The 21,146-nt window shown below is 40.6% G+C and overlaps 1 protein-coding gene and 1 long non-coding RNA gene across 2 annotated transcripts in view; one reads left to right on the top strand and one right to left on the bottom strand.

The window, feature by feature from the left end:
* The first annotated feature begins 635 nt into the window (after positions 1-635).
* On the top strand, positions 636-7,191 carry LOC148223511 (uncharacterized). The gene is made up of 3 exons (XR_015803632.1): positions 636-1,305; positions 2,967-3,211; positions 5,287-7,191. It is a non-coding gene; the product is annotated as an uncharacterized LOC148223511 (long non-coding RNA).
* A 313-nt stretch (positions 7,192-7,504) lies between these two features.
* DCP1B (decapping mRNA 1B) overlaps positions 7,505-21,146 on the bottom strand; it is a 39,494-nt gene continuing 25,852 nt past the window's right edge. The window contains exons 6-9 of the mRNA XM_014869912.2: positions 18,170-18,298; positions 16,596-17,435; positions 10,176-10,424; positions 7,505-8,457 (exon numbers count right to left, since the gene is read on the bottom strand). Coding sequence (XP_014725398.2) covers positions 8,377-8,457; positions 10,176-10,424; positions 16,596-17,435; positions 18,170-18,298 — 1,299 coding nt within the window. The 3' untranslated portion in view covers positions 7,505-8,376. The remainder of the gene's footprint in view (positions 8,458-10,175; positions 10,425-16,595; positions 17,436-18,169; positions 18,299-21,146) is intronic.

Here is a 21,146-nt window from a genome sequence, read left to right as displayed (position 1 = left end):
CTGGGACACCTGACAGGTTAAAATAGCCATGGAGCCCTTTTCCTGCTTTTTGGCAGGGAAGGCACTGATTAGCAGGATTCAGTATGCTGCTGAACATGTTAACCAAGGAGAAAATTGATATTAGCTCCAGAAAATAGCCAGTTGTGCCTGTGGCAGCTCAGGGCCATGAAGGTGTAGGAACAAATGCAGAGAGCACAGAGTGAGCTCAGTCTCTGGACAGGGGTTTTGTGGAGATCAGGTGAGCAGACCCCGTGCCCAGCAGCCAGGAGGATGTTTTATCACCCACAGTGGGCTGTTTTCAGCACTGCTGAGCAGTGCTATTCCCTGGCACATGAGGACTGGGGTGGCCAAGAGCAAACCTCAATAGTTCAATAGCCCACCCTACTCTGGCAAAGTCATGTTTGTGGGGAAGGAGCTGACATGGGAGGGTTTGCCTTCTCCTCTCCCAGTGAAAATGGACTTTTTGTAATTCTGGTCTTTTCTGAAATGACAGTAGCAATTGCTCACCTCTGGACAGACCATCAAAACCCCTTTAAGACTGCCATTAAGCTGCTGCAGTCATCAGGCAAGAGGAAAACATTTCTAAGGAAGAAGCACAACAGCAGGTCACAAATCACATCAGAAACTGAGCAGAGAGCAAGGGAAGAGCAGATCTAATGGGACAGGAAGGACAATGGGAATCTTGCACCAACTGGCTTCCTTAGTGTCATCTTTGTCACACAGCTGGAGAGAGCAATTTATTATTATTTGAGAGCAACAGTGATTTATTTTTTGATCAATACAGGAGCTGCATATGAAAATACTCTCGCTGTTGTGGTCACTCCTGCTGGCTGTGTTCATTTGCCTGGCCTGCAGCAGGCTCAGGGCACCCAGGCTGTCACTGGGATGCTGCAGAGCAAGGGAGAGGGGAAGGGATTCCTGCTGGGTGATACAGCACCTGCAAAGGGACAGGAATATAATATCAGAAATCCCGCATTTGTCAGGACTAATTTTTGGTTGCTAGGCTCTGCTGTTGCCTCTGTCTGCTCCTTGCTTTTTCCAGTTTTCGCTGCCTACACAACGTGCTGATCTCTTACCAAGTGCTGGATCTGGGAAACAGAGCAGTTTGGGCTGGACTCCGGGATTTCTCAGTTGGCTGCAAACAAAAAATGAAGCGTTGGGAGGGGAGTGAAGCCCCAGTGAAGTGTGACTGAGCATCAGTCTCTGCCTCTTCACTTCTTCTGTGACCTCTATACATCCACTGTGGAACTGCTCTTCATGTCCAATTTATGTGGGATAATATTTCCTTCTCTCTCCTTTAGAAGGGTAACGTATAAAATCACTTTTAGACACTTTTATGTAGTTATTTATGTAAATGCACTTGTAGAGCAATGTTGAAGACTTTAAAAATAGATGTAAGAAATAGAAATCCTCTAAAATCACCTAAGAGTTCTCCTCCAAAGATGTTTCAGGGGATTATGAAATCATCACTTCCAGAAAAGGAGCAGAGCATTTTAGGTTAAATACCCGAAGAGTGTTGGTGCCCCTCTCTTCTGTCTCTGAACCTGCCCGTGTTCCCTCCCCACCTTGTGTCTGTGCAGGCCTGCCCTCTCAGCACAGTGTAATTATATGGTGTGATGAGAAGAGCCCCACTCCTATCCCCCTGTCCCCTCCTAAGCTGCTATTTTATTTCTGAGATCTTCCCATTTCATCACCTGGTTTCTTCAAGGTGTGCACAGCAGAGACACGAGGGCTTGTTGTCTTCTTCTCTGGGCATGTGGCTGCTCACTGCACTGGACACTGGCCAGCCTTTGTCTGCTGGATTTAGCAGCCCCCTGCCGTGAGGGATTAGCTCAGTGTCCTGAAATTTAATGCTCTCTAAATTTCTGCTTTTAGCCAAGGAAGTGAAAGTTTTCCTGAACAAAAACATGTTTTGTTTGTGCTCTTCTGTCTCTCTGCTCTCTCTTCTGATTTCCACACCTTCACTTCTGCCCTTAAAGGTGAGCTGAAAATGTCCAGTTTTCACATCTCTTTAGAATTTCAAAGTCATTACTGGATTTTCTTGAGTACACAGTCATCATTTCTCCATATCTCTCAGACAAAGGAGTTAACTGGAGACTCCTCAACTTTATGTTTCTACTCATTCCCTCCACCCTTCCCTCAGTGAAGCTCCTGTTTTATGATCCCTGGAGGGACTTTTCTCAAAGATAATGATGCTTTTATTTGTTACAGGATTCATCATCCTGGCACACTTTTGGTGAGATGTGATGGACTTGAAAGGAGCCTGTGGTGATGGTGTTTGCTCATGGGGCAGACATCTCCCTGCTTTGGAGGTGCTGATTATAGGAATTGGGGTAGGGGTAAGGAGGAGGGCACAGATTGATTGGAAGCACTAGAGGTAAAAAGAGAAGGGAAAGAGGGTGAGACAGCAGAGACTGTGGCTGATGCTGCTTGCAAACACATCTCTCACAGAGATGAGAATTGCACCTCTGCTGCCAAACTCCCAGCATTAAGAAGGTGATTCCTGAACTTTGTTAAGATCCTGCAACTTGACAGTTCCCCTAATTCAAGCTCTTGGCTGCAGCTCTGCATCCATGGCAGAAACCAGGAGAGGCAGGACCTTCCTGATAAGGATCCAAGAGGGGAGCACAAAGAAACCCAGCTGAGATGGATGTGAAATGCAGGCACTTTCACTAAGTGGTAGGTCTGGAGCTACTGCTCCAGGCAGAAAGCAGGAGGCTGTTGGTGAGCCAGACTGCAAAGCAGCAGTAAAATTGAAGGAAAACAGAGCTTTTGTTCCCAGCCTGAGTAGCCCTGCTCTGGGAGGGCTGCCAAGAGAGCCTGCACACTCCTTTCCTCTCTGCCTCTCAACCTCGTATTTACAGGCAAGTGCTGAAGAAAAACTCACGGCTGGGTAGGGTTCTGAAGTGACATAATAATAATAATAATAATAATAATAATAATAATAATCTCTCTCTCCCTTCTAGGATGTTTGAGAAGCAGATTTCAGGTCTTGGTGAAGAAATCCAGGACAGGTGGCTGTACCTGCAGACAGAGGGTGTAACACAAAGAGATGTGTGGCAGCAGTACTTGGGCAAGAAAAATGCTAATATTTATGTAGGGTCGAAGCATGGGATTAACATCCCTCTATGCACACAGTAGCAGCTGTAGGAATGCCATCATTTTCCAGAGTTCCCTCATGGCATGGAAGCAGGATACTCTCTTGCTGATGGTAAGATGTCATCCTTTCTGTTTCTTTTCTCTTCTTTAGTCACCACATCCTGGAGAGTTTTTCCTTCTGCCTTTACAGGGCTCACCTTGCTTTTTGTGGAATTTGTGTCCAAATAGAGAAAAAACATATTTTAATTAATATATGCTCCAAAATATAAGCTTAAAAGAGATTGTGTGGGGTTTTTTTATTACCTGTTTGATTGAAGCTGCTGCTCTCAAAAGATGTGCAGTGAGTGCCTATTGTGTACACCACATGTTCATTCTAAATCAATTTATTGGGTTTTTTTATGTCGTTGCTCACCTATTGAAAGGAAGAAGCACTGATATTACTTGCAACTCCAATTCTTTCCAAAACAGCTATAAAGGAAAGGCATTCCTACATTAAACGCATTTTCTCCAAAATCTATTCTTTAAAGTGACATAAAAATCTCCTTTTTTTTTCTCTCTCCACTTTATCCTTTCCAGTACTTGTTTCCTTCTTTTTTTTTCAGCAGTTTTATTCAGCTATACTTAAAGCAATGTGGTTTCTGCATTTCACATTCACTTCCATGCTGGGCAGGTTTACATGTGAACACTGTTCTGGTTTGAGGGTCTCCATTAAATTAAAAAAAAACCCACAAATCTGAAGGGCACATTCACGCCACCCTCTGCTGCACTGTGAGGAAAGGCAGGGGCTGACACAGGTGCCAGTGCAGGTTCAGGTGGTGGGGAAGGTGTCTGCCCAGGCCAACTTTATCCCAGACACTCTAATCCCCCACACTAAATGAAGTTTGTGCTGCCCTGGCCAAGATCCCGTCCTTCTGCCGGCTCTGCACTGAGATTGGGCTGCAAACACCCCTGGATCCCCAGAGTCAGCCAAGGTAGGGGATACAGCAAAGTCACCTTTGGGTATTTCTTACATTTTCCAAGTCCTAATGTCAGGCAAGAGGCAGATCCTTTGGATCCCAGTTTCCCCAGCACCTCAGATGAGTTGAGTGCAGAGCTGCAGCTCCTGCCTCTCTCTGCTCTCCGCACACCCCACCCATCTGATTCCAGTGCCTGGGCTCCCCTCTGAGCCCCACGACAGCAAAACCAGCCTTGGCATGTTGCATGAATTCTGCTGCAAGACATTTCACCATGTAGACATCTTAAAACAAAAAACAAAAAAAAAAATCCCAAACAAACTAACAAAAAAAAAAAAAAAAGAAAAGAAAAAAATGCAGAAAAGACTGGTGTGGGAGCAGGGATGAGCAGCTTGGAGTGGGTGGCTGGGATGGGCTTCCCTTTCAGCAGCAGAGCCAGCTCAAAGTATTTATGAAGCCCCAACCTTTGTTTCCTCAGTGTCTTGCAGAACCCCATTTTCCCATTGCAGCTTGTGCATGCCAAGCTCCCTGCTCCAGTATTCCCAACTGAGCTGTGCACAGATTTACATCTAAAGGCCAGAACAAGCTTGTTAGAGAGATTCACAGGAGTTTGGAAAAGGCAGAGATTTGTAAGAGTCACTTAAAAGTCCTCAGAATTAGCAGTAAAGTTTACTGTAGGCTGACTGAGGATTAAAGTTTTAGTGCATTATTCATCTCCAGGAATTTTGTCTTGCTGTAGGTTTCATGGACCCCTCTGGGTAAAGCTGCCTTGCCATATCATTTTTTTTCTTAGAGCCTCCAATGCTTACTGAAAAATGTCTTTTAATTTTGCTTTTTCTTCAGCAAAGACTTCCAAGTTTGCTAAAATATTGAACTATGATTTTAATGTCCTAAAGGGGCACTGGTATCTCCAACACCCACTGCTTTTATGACTGAAGTTCAAAGCTCAACATGTTTTAAATAAGCTGTCAGGGGAGGTGGAGCATCCTGCCTGTTCAGCTGTGTCCTGCTCCTGGAAAATTTTATTTTGCTGCACCATTTTAATTATCCCCATTGCAGCTACAACAAGCAAGAGCAGAGAGCTAATGAATAAAAATCAAATGAAGAGGTGGAATTTTCTGCGAGAAAATATTTGGATGTCTTCACTGAGTATTGTTGATTTCCATGATAGCCACAGACAGAAATGATGCTTCAATGTTTCACTAACTTTTTACTCCTTGTCTTCTCACTCTAGTTTAATAGGTGTGGAATTTTTATAGGAAGTGGACAGTGGTTAAGCAGAACTACACTGAAAACTAATATCAACTCAAGGCTGAGAATGGATTAATGCATAAAGCACTGCTGCAACTGCTTCTGGAATTCTTGCTGGTGCCAAATGTACAAGTTATTTAATTCTACTGGAAGAAAAACCAAAAAAACCACAACTCAAAATGAGCAGTATCACAGAAGTACACAAACAATAAAAAAAATTACACATGCCTACTGTGAAATCATCTAAAGTAGAGTTAATGTGATCCTTTTATACTTTCTGATTTTCTATTTCCTCTCTTTTTTCCATACTCAGATAAAGAAAAAACAAAACATGCCCAAAGAAAGGCAGTTCTAACTGCTGCAGTCTTTTCTTCTCAAAAAGCCTTGACAGCCTAAGAGTGCATAGTTCTAAAAAAAAAAGAGGAACCCAAATGTTCACAACCAAACTCAGAGGTGATCTATCAACCCCAAAACCCCCTTTTTGGTATCATGCACAGACCTGGCTGCAGCATAGAGATACTCCCAGCTGATAGAAAATTACTAGAATCCCATAATGCCAAGAGGCAGAGATGAAGTTTTCAGAATTCCATGAGAACCCTTCAGGTTTCCAGCACACTGGAAGCCTCCAACTGTATTTCTGCATACAGCCTTTTTTTGGTACTTCAGTTTGCAGTAGAAAGGGACATGGCTCAGTTCTATACTCCAGTATGACTCCAAGCTCAGCCTCCAGTTCTCAAATGCACCTGATAAAGCAGATCCTGTCCTCTGAGATGAAAACCTAGACAAGAAGTTTGGTTTAATTTCTCAACAGATTTTCTCTCACTACTTTTCCTCTTCTGCTGTCAGGGTTTCTTTCTGAGCTTGTTCTATCTTCTTACCACTGCTGTTCTTGATAAGCAGGATAAACTTTAAAACAGCACCTTGGTTCTTTAGCAACAACTTTTCTACACTCCACAAAAAACAAGTTTATACCTTCTGAATAATCCCAGAAATCCCTTACAGTGCAATACAGTGAGAGAAATCAAATTCTGCCAGCATTACTTGGTGTAGATGTAACCAGAAGAGAGGGCAGTGAAAAGAAACCCTGAATTAGCTCAATCCTTGTCTGCTCTAAGATAAGCCTCAGCTTGTCGAGCATAATGCCAATACTACAGTTTTTGTAAGCACCAGGAGTTAACAGATGTTGTAAAAAATATCCTTTAATTTCTGTGAAATGCTCTGACAAGTAATAAATAAGAATGTTTTAAAAACTTCTACTTGCCTTTTGGTAAATAAAATATTTCCCCCACAATTAGAAAATCTATTAGCTTGAGATGCTTAAGGATTATTTTTACCCACCAATTACAGCAGTTCTACATGTCAAACGAGGTCTTAACTATGTGTCCCCATCATCTTTAAATTGCACTCTCAGATAATCCAACATCACAGACACCAATTATCCATGTATTTAGTTTCAAACTCCTTTGTGTAGATTGCAATTTCTTCCACACCAGTTCATTCCGAAATAATACCAATTAACTCAGTAGAATCCCATAAATGATAAAGGCTACAGGATTAGAATTTGCCATCTTTAAAGTCTGATTTTCCTGGTATCTGCTCAACACATTCATTTGACTGAATCTGCAAGAATGATAAAGTAACAAAATGCAACCAGAGTGTGACTTGCTGCCTGCCAGTTACTTAGTGCAGGGAAACTCCTGCAGTTTCTTGGGGTTAGTTGCTTATATGAATAAATAAAGTAGCTCCTTCTTTTTTTCCCCTATTATTTAGAGCATTTCCCATTAAATGGGAGCAAATTTCCCCTTACCCTTGCATGGGGCAGGAGCAATTGTTTGACTCATTACAATTCTACTAATTGAAACCTGCAGCCAAATTGACACTGAAGAACTTTCCCAGATGAGGCTACTGAGTTGTGCCTACATCAATGCCCACAGTAAAGAAGACTGAATAATTCATGGATTACAGTTTGGGTTCTCTGCACCCACAGAAGAAATGCCTCCTCAGCAACAACTGTGTATTCCTAAACTGTAGCAAACTGGCACTTCAGCAGCAGATGCTAATAAAAATAGACATAAAACTTCTTTCAATCATTTATTCTAGTTGATTTAAAACCTCATGTGTCTTCTGCCAAGTGTAAAAACGTTTTAGAGTCATACAAACTAAATAGATGGCCCATGGTGACATAAAATGAAATCAGCACATAGTAGGGATTATCCATTTTTATTTTTTTTTTTAGAAATGGATAAATGAAATCACTGTGCTCCAGGAACACGCTTAAAAAAAAATACACCAGGTAGCTTTCCCCTTAACAAATTTTCACATTGCTTGTAATTATGCAGATTGGACCTGGAATAACAGAAACATGAATCCAGTGTCCCCCCAGAGCTCTGTGACAACAAGGACATTCACAAACCCCCCACCCCGCCCCCCCAATTCCTCGAACACTTGCAGAATCCCATTTCTACATCTAGCTAAAAATATTCTTGTCAAAATAGAAAAAGATTTTCCTACAAAAAAATTTTTTGGGGCGGTGGGAAGTCATGACACCACTTCTAAACTGCTTAGCAGACAAGTAAGAACGACGACGAGCATTCCCGGAGCCTCCCGTTCCAAGATTCCAGGCGGATTTTCCCGCTCCCAAGAACAATCCAATATTGCCACCGTGTGGTCAGGGACGGGCGCCTTCCCCGGGACAGCTGCGCAGGGAAAACCAGGGACAAATACCTCGGCAATGAGTAACCACGCTGCAAGTAAAAAAAAGGAAACTGGATCCTGAGAACTTGAGTCCTTATGCCGGGAAATCAACTCTAAGTATGGACCAGGGTAAGGAAAATAATTTAAGATATTTTGTGATTAGTTCTTCAGCGTCGTGACGCTCCCCTTGCTAAAGGCACAATCCATTTTATGCTCACTTTTTTCCTCAGTACAGCATGTATTTGCCAACAAGGAAAATACAAGTGTATCCAACATGCCTAATACCATTCATTTCTTCAAATATAATCATACTTGAAAATTTCAAAATCTTCTTCCTGGAGTTCAGGAAGCCATAGAAATTGATTTAGAAGAGGATCTTTCACATAGACTTTTTCATTGCTGCCTTCCTCACACTGAAGAGATATGCTTCATAAATAATGTTTAGGAAGTTGTCATCATTCTGAAAAACAAAACAGGTAATTGTTAGCAGGATAACTGGAGTAAAGAGATTAGAAGGTTATTCCATTTTATGGACCAGATACTTTAACCTTACTCTTTTTCAAAAAAGAGAATGATGGCAAAGCCCTTTCCTTCACCAAGATCTGTTTGATTTCCCATGACTGCACCTCAGTAGGGAGCAATGAGTACAGAGAAAAAAGATTGTCTAAACTCACAGTGCATTTAAATTGAGTCCAGTATTGTTGCATAATAACTCAGTGACAATACTGAAGTTACAACCCTGCAATTTCTCTTCTTTGCTCTCATTTATCTAGGGACTTCCTTAAGTTGTATCCTCTGTCAGGTCAGTGATAATTCCAAGCATTTCTGAAGGAATAATGAAACATTCTAGATTGTGATCCTACACTAAAATCCTACCTGGGAAAATCCTTGCATCCTGTTTAGCTCTTTTTAGCCTTAATGCTCCTAAGGGATGCTGCTCCTTTTGCTCTGATGTTTAACTTTTTCCTTCTGGAGAACATTTTGCAAGAATGAGTCAGCCCACATTAAGAAAGAATGTTATAAGTAGCTCACATAAACATATGAGGATAATTACAATCAAGATAATATTTAAGGTAAAATTAGGAGCATCCAAGATTGTAGTTTTATATAATGGAAAATGACAGCTAACAAATTGGCAGTGAACAATTTTCAGGTAACTACCACTAAGAATAGCAGGGTTAAATATATATTTTACAAGTACAAAGTTACAGAGGGTAAACCCCAATCTTCCTTGATTAGTTTCCTCTTTAACTTCAAGTATGGTTTTAATAGGATCCAGACACTCAAAGTTTGTAAAGACAAGATAATGTGATTTTTTTTTAAATCCCAAAATGAAAATACAGGGGAAAAATGGGAAAACCCTCCAGCTTGTTAAAGATACCATTTCTTTCCTGAATTTATAACTTAAAATGTTAAGTACCTTACAATAATAACTTTTAATTTTATTCCAAAGCCCTACAGGCACATAGTTTTGACCTGCAAACTGGACATGTTTCTCTGCTCCTTGTATTCTGCAGCCAGTCTTTAGTTATGTAATCTCTCCTCAACTTCTACTCTTCAGATATAACTCACACAGCAAGTTAAGGAAAAAAAAATTCATAATTATGTATCATGCCAGAGCAGTAAACGATCATCTCATACATAACATTGTTAATGCTTTGTCACAATTAAACCTGAAAAACTGCAGCAAAAGGAATTTTATTCCATGTAATTCTCTAGTTCAAGTGCTAAACTGAATTAATATACATTCATATTATCTAGCCCATATTTTAAAGTGGCTCACACTCATCCTGCAATTTTAATCTCCCATCTGAATTCCTCTTACTGCTTACACACATCTCTGAAATATTTGGCAGCTAGGATAATCACCCATTATTTATCCTTAGCTAAAAATATAATAGATGTCTCTCTGGCTCATAGGCTGACCTTGCAAAGATTTCAGTCATCTTTGTTCTTTTCCACCAAATTGATTACCTTTCCTGGACCCCAAATCAGATGCATTAATCAAAATGTAGTTGAGCCAGCAGCGTGCAAGGAGACCCTTGCACAAGTAGCCCAACTTCCAACACGGAATTAATTATTCATTCTTCCTTTAGACAGACACACCAATCACAGGGCGCTCGTATCCAAACGGGCAGCAGGATTTTAAGCGGAATGGGAGAACTCTTGGCACTGTACCTGGATGAGGTGCAGAAGCGTTTCCTGCAGCTGCAGTTTGGTGATGGAGGGGCTGCTGGCCACGGCAGCCTCGGGGGCCGGCAGGGACAGGAGCAGGCTGGCCGAGCTGGCCGCGGGCTCGGGGTTCGCTGCTGCCGAGCGCCCGCTCTCAGCGCCTTTGGGGACAGTGGGCGTGGGCTGGCTGAACACCATGGGCGACATCAGCAGCGTGGGGGTCACAGTGGCAGGAATGCGCTGGGGGGACATGACCTGTGAGGGTAAAAACACAGCCATCAGTGGGAGCCACCTGCTTCATTCTGCGGGGATGGAGAGGGTGAGGACTGCACAGAGACTGGCAGCGGGCACAGGCTGCTGGACATCAGTACTGTGAGTACAACTCCAGCTCAAACAGAACCCCTCTAGGGTCTGTTCCCAGATTAAAGGGCCTTCCATCCAATCTGAGATTGCAGACATGGATTCAAGTGTCATAAATCTGATAGGCAAATGTTCTTAGGACAAGTTAATTTTATTACAGGAATCAGACTACTATTAAATATGAGCACTTAAAGAATGCAGCTGTAAAGTCTTCCACACAGGGACAGCAAGTCAGGAAATTTAATCTTTGAGAACATGAGACATATAAATATCACTGTTAAAGACTAACTCCTGTACCTAATACTAGAAAGTATTTCCCAATTATAACTTTCAAATTACTTTATAAATATCTCTATATGTGTGTATTTCACCTTCTCATTTTACTTAAGAAGAGAGAAAACAAAGCCATCGATTCAGTGATTTAGCTAAAGATCCACAGTGAGCTCATGGCACTGTGAGAAACAGAAGAGACTCACAACCAGCACACCCTGACAAAATCAAAATGGCCTCAAAAAGAATTTTGATGCTGCAGCAGTTCCCTCAGCATCCTATCCACACCAAACTGCACATCTGCCAAATAATTTTCACCTTTTGCAGTGAACTGTAAAACATGCAGGATTAGCAAACACCATCAGATATAATATTAGCAAATACTATCAGATGCAATATACAACATAACAGACAATTAATTCACTCAGCTTGCAGACATAAGATCTCTCTCCAGGTAATTCCAGTAATAAACCTTAATCCTAATCAGCCATCTCCTTTCTATTCAAGTATCTAATCTTTTTAAAGAACATACGAAGGAATTGATACAAGCTCACCAAAGCTCCTCCCTTTTGGACTGCAGCAGGATTTATTGCAACCATGTTAAGGTGAAAGGCTACTGAATCACTTTACTCTGTGTCCTGGATTACATTTCAATTTTGAAGAAAAATTAAGGCTAAGAATATAGAAGTGAAGTTGATTTCTTACGTATGCAAAACCACAGAGATTAGCATTAAAGAACAGTCCCATTTTTGTAGCTTGTCTCTTTCTCCTAGTTGTGATTGTTCTACCCAAGACATTTCTGAACAGTGTTTGTGAGACCACGATACAAAAAGAAACAGAAACAAAGAGCACTGAGATCTCATGCTGTTTCATGGAAAATTTAAGGAAGCAGAAAGACTACAGGTCAGGAAAGAAAGCATGCAATATACACCTAATGGAAAAATATCTCTTTTTTTCTCCCCCCCCAATATTTACCCAGTTAGGTAAATATTGTGTCTGTTTCTCAAATGCAGAGTACTACAAAACTCTTGACTTCAGCTTTCTTCCAACCCCACAGCATGTAACCAAAACAGCAATCACCAGGTCTGTGTTCCATGCCTCTGACTAAGCAGAAGTACAAACTGACTGAAGGTTTGCACACCTATGCTTAAAAAACATTCATTTTAGAAGAAAACCAGTGTGAGTCCAAAGCGACATCCCTCTGTGGAGTGACACCTTCAGACTCTGCACAGATCTCCTCCTGCCTGTGGAACACCAACTACTCCCAGATACTCATCCATGCTGCTGTAGCAACTTCTCTTTGATTTACCTCCAGCAAAACCGTCAGGGTTTGTTTAAACAAGATTATTCTTCCTAATGTGATTTCAAGAATGAATATACAAAACTGCTCTACAAGGGCAAAAACCTCCTGCAGAGGGAAGGTTGGGATCATCTGGAGGAGATAAAGTGTCCCACTAACACAGCTGAATTTACAGCATACCCAGATAACAGGGCCTTAGAAATCCAAAGACGTTTTTCTCATTTGCCCAAGGCAAACAAACAAAACCTGAGACAATTTGTGCCCTTAATAACAGACAGCTCCTCCTGACAAACACATGTTGTGGTTTAAAAGACACAGGAAGAATGCTTTGTGTTCTCTGGACAGAAAGGTCTGTCAGGTAGGACATGCCAAGCATATGGAAACTATATGGCATGAGCAATATTGCCATCTGCTGGTGACACAGCCAACATCGACAGGCTACTGCACAACTTCAAATACTGAGCCAGAAGAATAGAGAATATCCGTGTCTTTATTCAATGCATACCATTTATGTCTCTACTCAAGGTTAAGGCATTTTTTGCTAACGGGTCAAGCTCAAAGCTTCTGCCATTGAACAAACCTCTGCATAAAAAACATGGATTGTTTGGGCTTTGTTTCAAACATAAAGCAAAATTTTCATCTGAGATTCAGCTCAGACCACCTTGAGCCACTGGTACAACTGACACCCATCAGAAAACAGGACACTGATCTTGGCATTACCAGTGCAATTCCTGTAACATCATGCTTTTGCAGAAGGCCCTGTAAATACTCTGTAGGGACATTAACAGCCTTTGGACCAGTCTTCTAGCTTTGAGTAACTCCTCACCAGTCATAACAGCCCTTCAAAAAATTCTGTTGATCAACTTCTTACCCACAGAACCTGAGCTGCTTGTTCATCCATTCTCCCCAGCTGTCAGGTCAACACTTAAGTCTCTGAGTCACTAATAACAGAGTAGGAGTCTGCCATCAGCTGTGCAGCACTGAAGTAAGAACAAGAAAAATGTGCAGAATAACTGGTGCAGTGTCTAACCATCCTTTCCCTGAAGCCCAGATGCTCACTAAGATATCAGCTTGGTGTTCTGTGTGGCTGTTGGCAGCTGGATGACCACAGCTGGCAAATTAATGTAACACCATGGACCAAAGAGTGCACTGCAATGCAAACTGGCACCTTCTGCTGCTTCCTGTGTGAACAGAATCCCAGGTGGATCAAGTGCTCCTCTGGAACATCAGCACTTCAGCATTGGTGCTGTGGGCCAAAACAGTTTTCAGAGTCACTGCTTAAAACTGAGAACATAATTCTAAGAATGGTTCAGGAACTTTAAAGGCAGTGAATTAAAACAAAGCTGCCTACAACACTAACATTGCTTTATCTTTCAAGGTTAATTTAGAATATTCTAATTCATGTTTAGCTACAGAAGCTGAAATTACTTGTTGAAACAAGCTTAATGCACCTGTTTGCATTACACAATTGCATGCTGAAACTGCAGTCAGGATAACAGAGAAGCAGTGCTGAGATGCTCACACCAAAGACACTGAGTTTCATGCACATACTCAGAAGATGCAACATTATGTACAAAATACATTCTTGGTAGAAAAATGCTCCAAGAAATGCAAAAAATGAGCTGCAAGATATGCAGCCTTCTGAAGAAAAGATAAATTTGTGTCTGGGTTGTTGTAAGCACTTTTGAAACCATAATTCTGGTTAACATAAACTCTTTAGCATGCACGTATCTATAATCAGTATAACACATGCCTAACACTAAACATATCCCTAAAAGCCCACTATAGATTAATGCTTTTTTATTGAATCTTAAGCACACATTACTCACTGTCTGCAAAAGGAATATTTCACAAAACAGGTCTGGCACCACACCAGGCTGAATGCTTCCAATAATTATTGTTCGTTTTTTGCTTTTTGCCTTCTTGTCTTTTTTTTTTCCCCCCATTTTTTTGGTAACTGGTCTCTTCCTTTCCATGTGGGAGATCACAGTTCTTATACCATATGGAGATGCAGCAGAAGCCAATTTAAACTTGGACTTGTAATGTGTCAGTTGTGGAAAGGACTATTGCTTACATTTTCTTAGTGCTGCTGATGGATTTAGGGTGTTCCTTTAATCTGATTTTTCCAACAACAGACACTGCTCACATATCTCTCTATTCCTGTCAGACTTTTGCTTTTTCTGTATGATGAAGCGTAGTAGGAGAGGCAATACCAAAAGACAAATAATTACAGAGAACAAACCTTTTGCTGCACTTGTTGTCAGAATCTGCTTTGATCAATTTTGCATGAGCATGTGCAGATATATTTGTGCCAATTCAATTTCACTCAAATATCTACTCTGCAGGCATGGCAGCACTTGAAGCCTCTGGTCTACTGCAAGGATAATACTATAAAAAGATTAATGTTGGTTTTAAAAGTTGTTTTTTATCTTCCAGGTTCTTCTTTAAAAGCAGGCATGTTTTGTGTGACTAATTCATGGCTTCTAAAGGAACAGAGTCCTTCTTTCATTTTTAGCCTCCCTGCTTTTGTGGCAATCTGCTGTATGTGAAAGAGGCCATTCCTCCCAGACTGCAGAGCTTTAGGTGTCCTAAACAATAATTAGTGACACTTTCATTATCATTTTTAGTCTGTGCATTAAATCTCTAAAGTTAATGCATCTAATATTGTGTTGATAGCAGCTGTGGCAGCCTGTGAAACCACTCCTGGACAGACTCAGTCTCCTTTTTCTGCTCACAGCCCTGCAAAGAGAGACTGAAAATCTCAGTTGCTGCCTTTTTTTCCTTTTTTTTTTTGGCAAATTTGCAGCAATAATCACAGTGAAGACTCAAGCAGTCAAACTGTTGCAAGACCTCGGGAATTGCCTTTCCACATTGCAATGAATATTGCACCACTGTCTTTTTCATATATACATTCAAGTCATTGGCCATAGCAGCATTTGTAGGGACTTTTCATCTGAAAAATATATCAGCATATTTCCTTATTTTTTATTCATGCATACTGACTTAGAATGTATAGCCTGGACTTGCCTCATTTCCCTTTTATCTTCATTATGTCCTCCCTCGTGCTATCAGTACATGTACCAGTGAATCACACAATTTCTTACATTTAAAGCAGGCAAGTTCCATTCCCAGTGAAAACAAATCAATTTTTTTTTTTTTACTTTGGATCCTCCTTTTATTCTTTAGCTCTCCACTGGAAAGTCAAAGTTACCATCTGTAAGCAACTGATCCTGAATAATTTCAATGACTAATCCCCAAAAACCTCTTTCATACAGAATTAAATTCTACTGCATTAATTAAAAGAACAAAAATAATGATGGCTATTTGCTGTATCAAATTAATATTCCTCCTACCTCTCTCATGGAATTAGAAAACTTGACCTGTCACAAACTTAGTGACAGATGTGGCTCTTTTATTATTGGCTCTTTCAACTTCTTCATGTATAGAAGAACTTTCTAGCATGTTGAAATATCCTGTAGTCTTTCAATCAGGTTTTGACAGAATTAGAAAAACAGAATAAAAGAGAAAAACAGAATAAAACAGAAATACAAGAATGGAAGAGTCACAATAGAAAAGCAGCTTTTCAACTTGACACTGGAAAGGGGAATGCTTGGGATCAGTAACTTCTAGACTCCCACACAAATCAGACTCCAGTACAACACAGCCTATCCACAAAAAAGGAAGATGAAAAGGGCTGAGATGCATTCCCAGACAGGACATTAAAGACATTTTAGTGTAGAAAATCCTACAGAAAATGAAGTTGTTAAAGACAGTAGTTGTTTTGGATGGGACATTGTGTAATTGCACATGTTGCTTTTCTGAAGAACATAAAAATGTGCTCATGAGAGAGATACAGTTTCTTAACATCTCCTGAATTTTTTTAAGACACCAATCTGACTTCCAGGATCAAAGTAAACAGAATTTTTTGATGTCATTCAGGCACAAGACCTATTTTCAAAATAATATACAACAAATTAAAGAAAAATAGCTAATGAATATCCAGAAGTAGCAGGTGAGGTACAAGATAACTAACTGATTAATATAAAAATACTTCAAAAAGCTGCTGTTAGAAAACAAGGGACCTTTTAAAAGTATCTTTAGCAACTGGCATACAAAAGAATGCACATCTAAACAGAGAAAGCTTGACTAATTTTGCAGAAAATAATTATTAAACCTAAAATATTACACTCAGTAGCAAGCAATTACACATAACAGCCCAAGTATGGCAAGTGAAAACCAGGTGACTTTTCAAAGGGGCTCTGGGATAACCCAACACTGCAGGATTTCTGGTCGTCATTGATGTGTAAGAGATGATTTCAGGATTTACAATATCACATCTTGGCAAATCAGAACTTACTCGGTGTTGGGAAAGTATCACTTGCAAAATGAATCATGTGCAACATGCAGCACTGAAGCCAAGAGTAACCTCAGAAAACATCAAGTTGAAAAGACTGCTGGGTATGTATTTATCTCTGATGAAGAAATTCCCCATTTACCTGGAAGAGAGCACTCTGTTTTTCTGTGCCTGGAGCCTTTTCCACCCAGGAATCCAGTGGTTTCAGGGTGTTGGTGTTCTGGGTAACAACTGGGAACTTAGCTGCCAATGTTGGTCTGCTGGATACGTGGAGCTGCTGTTCCTGTTGCACTATCTGGAGTTTTTTCAGTAATTCTTGAGGTGAAATCACCCCAGAATTGGCTGTTTGATTGCCAGAGAGAGGAAGTGGCTGTCTTGGAAGTTTGGATTGTTCTTTACCAAGTGTCTGAGCCTCTAAAGTCTGGCCTGGTAGGGACCCATTGAAATACACCAGAGGGGGCTGGCTCATGTTATTTACTGGTGCTGCTGGTGCTCCAACAGGAGCAGGAGTCCTGCTGAACACGGAAACTGTTGAGTTCACAGGTCCTGTGCCACTGGGCTCCACTTTAGTCACCGACCCTGACTGACTTTGCAACTTCTGCAGCAAGCTCTGAGTGCCAGCAGCGTCCTGAGCTCCGTGAGCCGTTGCCATGCCGTGGGGAGTCACAGGCTGGAAGAGCCCTGTCAAAGTGTCCCCCACGGGAGGGACGCTGCCATTTTCACAGAGACGGCTCTCGGGGAACTCAGCCAGGGGATGGAGCTCTGTGCCACGCACCATGAGCTTCTGGATGGCGGGGCACAGCTGCTTCTCCGCACACGGGGAGTGCCTGCTGGGCTCCTCGTAGGACAGCGAGCGAACCACACCCTGCCGGACAGGGAGGCTCTCCTGGTGCTGCTTACTGAGTGCTTCGCAGACATCTGCCTTGTCCTGTTTGCCAAACAGCGCTGTCAAAGACAAGTGCTGCGGTTCAGGATCCACACCCTGTGAGGGGACAAAGGAAAAGGGGAAATAAACATAGCTCCCTCGTGCAGAAGTTACATTAAGCGGCAACAATATTCAATGAAAAGCTGAGAAAACTGCTATGCTCTTTTTTCCCCCCCAGGAGGATTTTTAATAGTTTTGTCACATAGGAAGGGCAAGAAGACTGTTGTCAAGCTGCTAATGTGGGAGAAAAATCAGCGAATCTGAGATATAGCAGTGGCTTTGCTTTAAATAACATGAAAGAGCATCTTCTTTTACAGCCATCAGTACAATATTAGTAAGAGACAGAAATCTGCCTGGGTATGAAGTAGAGCCACTTCTTGTGCATCTGCTGGTCACAGCTGAATTCAGTTTTTACGATTTTGCAGTGTTATTTAGCTTGAAGATATACCAAGAGACTTTTCTTTATTTAAATGATTTCCCCTGAAAAAAAACCAAAACAAACAAAAACCCACAAAAAGTGTGGTCCAGCAGTTGACTAGATCAGCTTGTGATCAAAATAGCACCTGAAATTTGAAACACCAGTATTTCTTTGTTGCATCAGGATAGTGTATCTCTAGTTATGTGTTTCCATATAATATAGTGGGGGTTGGGAAGCTTATACAAACCAGATTAGTTGTGCTTTAAAATCATTCCTTACAGTGGCTCCATCTCAAATTCTTGCAGTGACCTTCCAACCCAAATCAATGCTCCTGTTACTCAGTGCAGCAGTCAGAAAACACCACGGATTTTACCTTGCTCTGCTGGGAGATTCGCTGATGCTGATTCTCACTGGGTTTCACTGGAATGGGTTTGATTAGGTTGGGGTTGCTATAGATTGCAGAGGAACTGGTTATTTGTTTTGGCTCTGAGCAGGTCTTACACTGAAACAGAAAAAAAAGGATTTCTTAGTATGTGTGACAATATCTTCTCTCCTAGTTCCCAACCACAGTAAAATACAGACATAACCAGGTATTCAATAACCAAAAATACTAACTGCAGCACTGATGAAGTATTATGCAATTAGAAGAACTGTAGCAACGGAAACCTAATTTTCTAAAACCACAAGACATATGTAAAATTGAACATCTGATTCCAAGATTTCCCTTGTATGAGGCTTCCCTCTAATTTAAAGCTCAGTAATCTTTTTGGCCTTCTGCTTTTCCTGCACTTCAAAAACATAAAATACATTTAAAAGCACCTTAAAAACCAAGAAACAGACATGCTTTTCCTGCCTCCAGCAGGCAGCTAGAAGTAGTTTAGATCCATGAAGGAATAGTGTACCCATAAAGATAATTTAAAATGCTTTAGTCAAAAAGTAGAATTATAACTCAAACTCTTTTACATAAATCTTCATATGGTGGGAACTTGCAGGATGCACATACATGCTCAGAAAAATAATTAAAGATTTAATCAATTTGTAGAATCAGTAGGATTTCTTATTAAATATGCCTATTATTAAAAATATTTATATAAAAGGTGGTCAAGAGACAGCTATCTAAAAGAGATCAGGAACAAAGTCATGTGGAGAGAGAAGGGCATGACTTAATTCAGACAAAAACCACATTAAATGCTCCATGAAAGAGAAATAATAAATGGAAAAGGGAAATGTGAATAGGATGCTATATATAAGAATATAGTCAATGAAACTAAAAAAGCATTGGGTATACAGGGAATGGTACTGCCAGTAGAAGACACATTTGAAGTCATTGTCACTTGAAAGAGTTGAAATCAAGAAAATGGACGGATTTTCAAAAGAATTACTTAACCAGAAGTTAATTCTATTAACTATTAATTCTTCTGTTAATTCTAACCCACTCTCACTTAAGTAATTTCTCACACCCACTGCAACAATAAACAGACATACTGGTTCCAGGGCTGCCCAGTAAACCAGAATTCTCATGGGGACTTAAGGGGCTTTAGTAGGTCATGAATACTTTCAGTTGTTTGTCAGATTGGACAGATCCTACATGGACCAAAATTGCACCTCAGTAAGATAAAATAGCAATTTTTCCCCCCAAACAGTTCTCTTTCTAATGATGCTACCTTTTCTTCAACCCATCTTCTTCTCACTGCTGTTTTTTCAGCATAACTTTTTGGGCAAAAAGCACATAAGCTTTTTCTTTAACACCATGGAGAACATTCTCTTGAATATTTCCCAGAGAGTTCTACAGAATTTAAATAATACCCTTATTTCCTCAGGATATTTTAATAGGCTGAATTCTTCAGAAACCTTAAGTACCTTAGATTCCACTGTCATACCCTGCATGATCACAGAACTAAGCACATAAAAATGAAGTGAGAAGCAGTAGTGTTTAACAGAGTTATCAGTACATGAGCATATTTTAGACCAAATTCCTTGGCCAAATGAGCATCAGCACACACAGGAATGACATTGACCTGACTTGGTATCATTGCTGTGACTTGATAACAAGGTTAGTAGGTTGCTATCTAACACAGAAGCACAGAAGAGAAAAGAAGCCTGTGATGATATCAGAGGAATCTGTAACTGTTGGAGCTCTGAATATAAAGTCATTTTGGCAGATGGGGAGCGTGGCCTTGCTGATGAGTAAGTTGGGAGCACTAGCATGGCATTTTAAGCAACTGTCAGGTAGACAGGTAAAGATATCAGATGCTATTATCAACAAACAGAAAAAAGCAGCATCAAAGAAATGCCACCATGCTCTTTAGTGATGGAACTTGAGAGTTCCACCAGCTAACAACATTTGCCAATTACTGTGCCTTGCTTCACGGGCCTCTCCTTTATTTAGTGTCATATTCAAAGCTCTGCTGCTACAAAAGATGCCCAAGTAATCAAAAGGTTCTAAGATCAAGTCAAAGAAAGGCTCAGCAACACTGGAACAAAACTAGATACACAAGGTCAATGTGGATCAAAAAGAGCAAGAAAATCACGGAGGGGGTTTTGGCAAGTTTGGTAGAGTCAGAGATATTTGACTGCTCTGCCTTGTGAGATTCACACTCCACCTGTACAATATGAAGCTGAATTTGCTAAAGGCTGGGAGAACTGTGCAGCACAGTTAAACCCAGAGTTAAACCCAGAGCTTATCTTGCAGTACAAGACAAGGCACAATGGTTAAGGAGAAACCCATTTTGTCATGCTTTGTTCTGTACCCTGGCAGATCTTCAACTGGTTTTCTCCCTGGCTGTCAGTGAGGCCAGCATTTTCTAACCAGAGATCAAAAGAAGGCAAGTGTACAAGAATTACATTAAAAAAAAACAACAAAAAACCTCAAAAAACAACTCAGTGGTTTAGCATCTTAAAGCTCCATTAACTCAAAAAGGAAGGGGAAGCTATGTATTTTATTTTGCATATAATGCAACCTCCAAATGTATAACACAATCTGGGAATGAGATATACCCTTCAAAATTAGTTACACTCTTAAAAATTGAGCAAAATTACTTAAAAGTTTTGAAAATTGATGCTCTTATTTTACAGCTTCCAACACTTTAAAACACTCTTCACTGAATAAACACAGAATTCAAAGAAGAGAACAACATATTTCATAACTAATTTCAGCACATCAGATTGTAAGTAATAAAACATACACTGACAAGAAAGTAGATGTCATAAACCAGTCAAAAAGCATGACTGCTCTGAAACATATTGACAATAAATAGAAAAATGGTTGTCATTGCCTTTATTTATCACACTCCTTTGAAATTTATATTACTAGCAATACAAGAAATCACACACATCCTGTTCATAAGAGG

This window comes from Sturnus vulgaris, chromosome 5 (assembly GCF_052056855.1).
Source record: "Sturnus vulgaris isolate bStuVul1 chromosome 5, bStuVul1.hap1, whole genome shotgun sequence".
Lineage (NCBI taxonomy): Eukaryota > Metazoa > Chordata > Aves > Passeriformes > Sturnidae > Sturnus > Sturnus vulgaris.
This window is presented reverse-complemented; position numbering and strand designations above follow the sequence as displayed.